This window comes from Odontesthes bonariensis, chromosome 6 (genome assembly GCF_027942865.1).
Source record: "Odontesthes bonariensis isolate fOdoBon6 chromosome 6, fOdoBon6.hap1, whole genome shotgun sequence".
Taxonomy (NCBI): domain Eukaryota; kingdom Metazoa; phylum Chordata; class Actinopteri; order Atheriniformes; family Atherinopsidae; genus Odontesthes; species Odontesthes bonariensis.
Window position 1 is genome coordinate 15,278,798 of NC_134511.1, and position 6,687 is coordinate 15,285,484.

The 6,687-nt window shown below is 39.9% G+C and overlaps 1 protein-coding gene across 2 annotated transcripts; it reads right to left on the reverse strand.

Moving 5' to 3' along the window:
• Positions 1-208: 208 nt before the first annotated feature.
• Positions 209-6,687, reverse strand: paip1 (poly(A) binding protein interacting protein 1). Of its 2 annotated transcripts, none has more exons than XM_075467542.1 (11): positions 6,260-6,687; positions 5,046-5,197; positions 4,658-4,855; positions 4,389-4,501; positions 4,094-4,205; positions 3,224-3,349; positions 3,006-3,124; positions 2,630-2,747; positions 2,440-2,494; positions 1,877-1,955; positions 209-1,026 (listed from the first exon to the last, which is right to left on the reverse strand). In XM_075467542.1, exons 1-11 carry the CDS (start codon positions 6,456-6,458, stop codon positions 936-938), a joined length of 1,362 nt encoding a protein of 453 aa, XP_075323657.1. In that variant the 5' UTR covers positions 6,459-6,687; the 3' UTR covers positions 209-935. The 2 variants fall into 2 exon arrangements, with proteins under 2 accessions (XP_075323657.1, XP_075323658.1); XM_075467543.1 differs by having other exon boundaries at positions 3,018-3,124; positions 6,260-6,686.

Consider the following 6,687-nt stretch of genomic DNA (forward strand, 5'->3'; position numbering starts at 1 on the left):
AGTGTAAGTCACTTTGGGTAAAAGCATCTGCCAAATACATAAACATAAACTTGTTGTCATGAAGTCTACAATTTCACTATTAAAAGTAGATAAACCCAGGCTCCAGATCCACAAATATATACGTGCATCTATCTGCAAATCAACTTCACTGCTGCCAGCTGCATGTCTTCTTTAACTTGAACACGCTCACACAAAAAACAGAATAACATCACATTATAAAGAATTTATTGCAGGCAAACAATACTATAAATAATATGTACAAACTATAAAACAACATTCCTTTTCATGAGACCTGTGAATTGCTGGTAAACAGTTTTTCAGTCGTGGGGTAGCGATGAATCCGTTTAGCTGCGGAGCTTTGTCACCCTGACCTGCAAGATGTCTTTACATTTGGAGGGACACCCGGGAAATGAATTGGATTTAAACAAATTGCACTGTCAGAGTTTTGATTAGTTTACTATTTAAAGTCCTCAGCCTTCTGCAGAGCTGCCCTAATGTATTTGTTTGGCCTGTGTGGAGCAATTGTTAATGTCTGAGAAATGATGCACATGGTGATTAAACAAACCTGCCTTTCAAAAAAAATAACCAAACAAATCCACACCACACAAGTTCCCTCTTTGCATTTTTGTATAGGCTTAGATGAAAGCACTTCAGAAAGAAAACAAAAACGAAGAGAAACCTTCCAAAAAGAAAAAAGTGAACACTTTTGAACAGTTATCCCAGTTATCACTGATTGTCCCACTTTCTAATAACGCTGACTGGAGAGAGAGTCAGAAGTGCAACTATGAACAGCTCTTTGTTAAAAGGCTTAATTGCAGAAAAACAAAAGTCATAGTCTATCCGCTGCTATTTTCCTTTGCTTTTCAACATTCCAGCAAGAGGTGTGGGAAAAGTACAGTATATAACTGCTGAGTCGCATTAGATGTCCACTCATGTCATTGTTGTCGTTTCCTCTCCGATTCTAAACAGAAATTCTCAAACGCTTCTTCTATCTCGGGATCCATCTCATCATCATCATAGTCGGATCTGTGAACACAACACAAAAGGTGATGTTAATGCATCATACTGCTTCAATTTACACTTTTTATAAGCGTGTGTGGGTAGTTTTATTTTTTTTTAATGGCAGCCTACACTATGTGGAACCAACTGCTATTTGAGCAGAGCCACAAAAACACAAGCTCACAGACAGTTCTGAGAGGGAGGACAGGAGCGAGTTAAGCCCTGTCACGCCACACTGCTGACTAAACTGAATCTGAGGCCCTGGTTGACCCCGATGCACCGTGGGCCACTCAAATACATTTGCCAAGCTCAGGGGGCCTGCAGGTCAGAGGCTGTCATGTGACATGTCTGGTGAGTTTACCATTCAATCACATGACCAAAGATGTGTCAGCATGGTGGCACTGTCAGGCTGGGCTCTAAACTATACCATGAACTGATGTAACATTAGAGCTTAAATGTGCAGATTTCATTTTTCTTTTGAAGAGGCGCTCAGCTTTTGTGTCGATGAGAGATTAAAGATCGATTGTAGATTATTCTGTATGTCAACAAACCTATGAAAAATGGTTTAAAACAGAAGAGGGATGGATTAAGTTGGAACTGGAATTAGTCTGCTCGTCCCGAGAGCTCAGATGTACAGATGACGCTGAATTAGTTAACCTTAACTATTAATAGCTAAACTGTAGCTCCCAGCCCGGTGTCAAGAAATATGAGGAGCACAACATCACAAATATGTTATAAAAAGCTCATCCAGTTCTTGTACTTTAGACTGTTAACCACATCAACACGCATCAATAACATTAATAAGTCAAGGGGGTGGCTCTGAAAACAAATGAACATCATTCAAACATTTCATTTTACGTTTGCAACGTATACTTACTCCTCATTTCCATTTTCTCCGTAAGTATCATCGAAAAAGTCTTGTCTCTCCAGGAGCTCTTGGTATCTTTCAGCATATTCTGGAAAACCAGACAAACTGACATTCAGGGACTGCAAAATGAAAACACTTCCGTTTGAAGCAAAGCTTTTGTTCTAGCAGACAAGTGCACTGCAGAGGAATAAAGTGATGTAATAATTCTTTGCATCTACACTAGCAAAGCAAAATGCATTGGATATAACCAAGAAATATATATATATATATTTCTTAAATTCCTCCCCTGTATAATGTCGCATCGTATCTGTATGTGTGAGTAGAGGTGAGAGGGGAGGGTTACCTGCCTCAGATTACTAACTATTCATCTTATCCATTTAAATCATTGGAATATAATGGCATTGGGTTTCCTGCGCCATTCAAATAATCAGTTATTTTAGTTACAATATCAAAGCTTAATTGTAAAAACAGAACAAGAGATTCATGATTGCTTTAAAAAAAAAAATAAATAAATAAATTATAATTTTTAGTTTTCCTCATCTCTCTAGGTGTAGCTTGGGCATGTGACTCACCGGGGTCTGCTGCTGTAAAAGGCGTTCCATCTTCCGTGTAGAAAGTGGGTTCATTCTGAGAGGTGAAAAAACGTGAGGCTTGTATGAATACAGAGGCGGTAAAGGATGTAGAATATGAGAAAAAAAATGTTCTCTCTCTCTCTTTTTTTTTTTTTAAAGGCAAAATAAGGAGTCTGGCACAGGTGCTGACCATAAAGTAGTTGGGGTCATTGTCTGGGGTGGCGTTGCTGGCTGCCGCAGCAGCGCGGACTCGGCCCCAGTCACTGGATCTCAGCTCCACTAGTTTCAAGAGCATCTGTCTCACATTCCTAAAGGGAAAAAATATATAATTCAGTTTCGTCCATGATGCTTAACACCTACGCGCCTCGTTTACAAACTGATAGAATTTACTGAGGTCTTAGTGACATATCTGTGACATGATTGATCAAACTAACAGAGTCGGTACAGCAGCACCATTTTCATCCCCTCCACTGTGGCCTCGTTCGTACCCAGGATGGAGGATGAAAGTTTTACTGTGATCTGTTGGTTTCACTATCTTCATTTTCTTAAAGAGCAGTTGTACTCACTGATATACGCACCTGCTGCAGGTAGCATCCAATAAAACATTTTCTATTCTTTGGATCAGTTCCTCCATGTGTGGTTTTCCACTCGCCTTCCATGCATCGTCCAGGACGGACCCTGTCAACTGTAAATTCGAAACATTCTCATTTCCTCCTTAAATGCGAGCTATGACAGCAAAACCCTTACTAGGAATTCTGTAAGCATGCCAAGTGAATTTCCACACCTTGAGCAGTTTGACAGCACAGATGAGATTTTCATCCACAGGATTGGAGAACAGACTGTTCAACAAGTCTTTCAGACCAGTGAGGAGGATATCTGCCTTCTTTGGAGGTCCAGTTCCACTCTTAATCTAGAAATACATAGAAATTACCACAAAAAAAAAAAAAAAAAAAAAAAAAAAAAAAAAAAGCGACCATCATCACTTTTCCCAATTTCTACAACTAATCAGCTGCTCGTCGTTAAAGTTCTACTTGTTGATCTTCTGAACTTCAGGACAGACCGATCAGCTTTTATCAACAGACTCGCACATCTGTGAAAGCATCTTCAAGGCTGAACTAGATATAAAGGATTTAGAGCAAAATATGCTGCAATCCAAACTCTCTTTCAACAAAGACGTTGCATATTTCAGCAAGGCAATGCCAAATCAACAAATTCTGACCATTTTACAACAGCCTAGCTCTCTAGTAAAACTGCTAAACCGGTCTGCTTGCAGTCCAGACCTGTTTCACATACCTGGACACAGTTTGGACCACATCCTCGTTTTTGTTTTAGCAATTGATGTAAGCCCCTGTTGTAATTATTTGGAAACAGTTACTGGCAGCAAACCAAAAAAGAAAAGCGTATATATTTTTCAAAATGAATCCATCTAATCCCAACAATTGATATCAACATTTTACATTGAAGCCGGTGGAAGCACATGAGTGTATAAAAAAAAAGGCAACTATGCAATGACAAGTTTGTTTATCAATCAATCAATCAATCAATCAATCAATCAATCAATCTTTATATAGCGCATTTCATACCACAGGCAACTCAATTCAAAAGGAGAATGTTACATGCACCAAGACACCTGACAATAAATGCAGCCGCTTACCTCCAGATGTAGGTAGAGCTCTCCCAGAAATAGCACGAAGGAGTGAAATTTCTTCTGAGTCTCCGAGTCTCCTTTAACAGCCACATCCCTTTGTTCATACTCTTTTTGACATCTAGAGAAGACAACAATCTTTGTTTCAAAAACATCTCTTTTTTTACACTGCTGTACATCCAAGCCCCTCTCTCACCAATTCACCCAGTTGTATAACTAGTTCAACTCGTTTGTTGTAGGAGCTTGTCTCAATCTGATTTAAACACACATAAATAAAAGCTGGTCAGTCTGTCCTTAGGATTACCGTAGCAAGAGCCGCTGACGAAACTTGCCACTTGGTGGGCTGAAAGTGAGGTGGTGGGACAGGTAGTTACAAAGCCTGGCACCAGTGTAGGAGAAGTTTGGGATGGCAGTAGACTGCAATGAAAACAAAACTTTATCATACAACTGTGTTTTTAATCACAAATACGCATGAATGTTTGTATCAAATCAAGGTGATGTATTCAGACAGGTTTGGTGATAATATAAATCATCTAACATTTAAAAAAAAATTAGTGCGGAGTGTCTTCCAACCTGTGTGTAGATCAGTTCCACAAGTTCCTGCAACAACTCCTCAGTGGTGACCCAGGAATTGAGAATACTGGTCATATATTCAACATCGGACTCAAAGGACCCTGGTGAGGAGCTCAGGTGACCAAGGAAGTCTGTGACCATCTCAGCCAACGTTGGTTCATGGTAATAGCTTTCACTGTCGTCATAGTAATCAGGGTCCTGTACAAAAGAGAGAAATTCAGAGCACTATACAGAGTGACATGTCCAAACTTTAAAAAAAGCTTTGTGAGATTCTCATCATTTTGGACATAATGATGGATGCAGTACTGACACAATTCGCAACTCGGTCATTATAAAATGGAGTTGTGCAATCAGGTTAAATATAGTGGTGATGTGAAATTCCTCTTACTTCATATGGGCTCATTCCAAAGGGGACAAACTCTGGAGCACTAGCTGAAAGCTTTGATGACTTGATCAAGGTGTCCACATCATTACAACCTTTAGAGGAAGATGCATTGTTGGCAGTTGCACTTTGTTGAGGTCTGGTGTCTTTTCTGCAGTCTAGAAGAAGAAAAAAATAACAAAACGTGGGTTTCAGGCTTTAACGTGTGTGACACTAAAAAGGCAAACTTTATTTTCTGTTCTGAGAAGCGTGACAGGGGGTCTGTAATTTTGTTCCTGCCGGCTACTTATTCTATCAAAAAAGAACAAACAAAAGAAAATACATCAATACAATCGATGACATTGTTTAAAAACAAACACTTTTTAAAAAGGTTTTAGTAAGCTCACAGTCGTGGATATACAGGAACATATTTTGTCATTTTGCATTAAAATCAATTTGAATAGAATCAGTTCTTTGATGAGTTTTTATAAAATACTAAAAGAAAAAAAAAACAAGCACTGTCCTATAGAGCTTATAGAGTATGGGATTAAAAGTAAGGGTGTGCCTGTCCCGTACTTCATGAATCATATGTGGTAACATTTGGTTAATAAACTGGGGACCCAAGTGGCTCACTTTTCTGTTTTTTGGTAAACAAATCCCCAGACTTATTTATGAGTCCATGCTGCAAAAAGAATTGCTCAGAGACAGCATCTTCCAGCCTAATGGACTGGGGGATTGATAATGATGTGCTTTCCATATACAAAGACCCGTTTAACCATTTTCAACCCGTTCTGGCTCATCCTGGTGTAGTAACACAAGCTTACTAAACCATTAGTTACTAATAGCAGCATCACAATGTCATATCTGGGCTTGAAACTATGCAAACATAAGATTCACTCCGAGTCTGCGTTTATAACTCAAATAACTTAACTCAAATAAATAAACGCTAGATCGTTAGATTGCCGCGTTAGCTCACAGAGCAAGTGCATGTCGCAACGTCAAAGGAAACGGCAGCTATTATCAGTGGCATTTAGCAGATAGCTAGCTGACGACAGCTCCAGACTTAGGTGAATAAAGTGACCCCCCAAATGCTTCACAGAGAAAGTGTCAACCTGGGTTAATGTTAGCTTCTGATTTCAGGTCGAGACACATGTGGCCTTCGGTGACCCTGTCAACTAGCGATCCGTCGTAAGAATCGAATGTGAAAGTAGCTAGCTACATTAGCTAATGTAGCTTCCTACCTCCACCAACCAAGACGTTGGCCGAGCCAGAGTTGTTCTCTGCTAACGGCTGCGTAGTTCGCGGCTGTCTCAGCGGCTCCCTTTGGTTAAAAAGCGTGGTTTTGGTGTCACTTTCTCCCGCGTTACCCACGAGCCCGGGGTCTGCTGGAACATTACGGACTCTCCCCGCTCCTGGAGCTCGGTCAAAATTCTCAGTCATGACTGCTTATTTTGAGCTTAAACTCTCAAAACTGCATCTGAGATAGAAATTTAAGCTGCTCCCTAACTGTCTTTGTTTCCTTTTGCGTAGCGGTAAATATTTATGTTATCACAGAAACACACGCCCTATCTCTCTTTCATGGTGGCCTTATCTCGTTCGGCTTGGTATAACAGTATATAATGCTACATAACTTTATGAGCTACTTCCTTTCACAACAAACTTGCTGTCG

What these genes read in the sequence shown, in the direction of transcription:
- paip1 (XM_075467542.1), bottom strand. Translation starts at nt 6,458, where the DNA reads ATGACTGAGAATTTTGACCGAGCTCCAGGAGCGGGGAGAGTCCGTAAT. An exon ending in TTGGAATGAGCCCATATGAA is followed by an intron (nt 4,856 to 5,045) that starts GTAAGAGGAATT and finishes TCTTTTGTACAG; the next exon opens with GACCCTGATTACTATGACGA. An exon ending in GTGCTGTCAAACTGCTCAAG is followed by an intron (nt 3,125 to 3,223) that starts GTGTGGAAATTC and finishes TCGAATTTACAG; the next exon opens with TTGACAGGGTCCGTCCTGGA.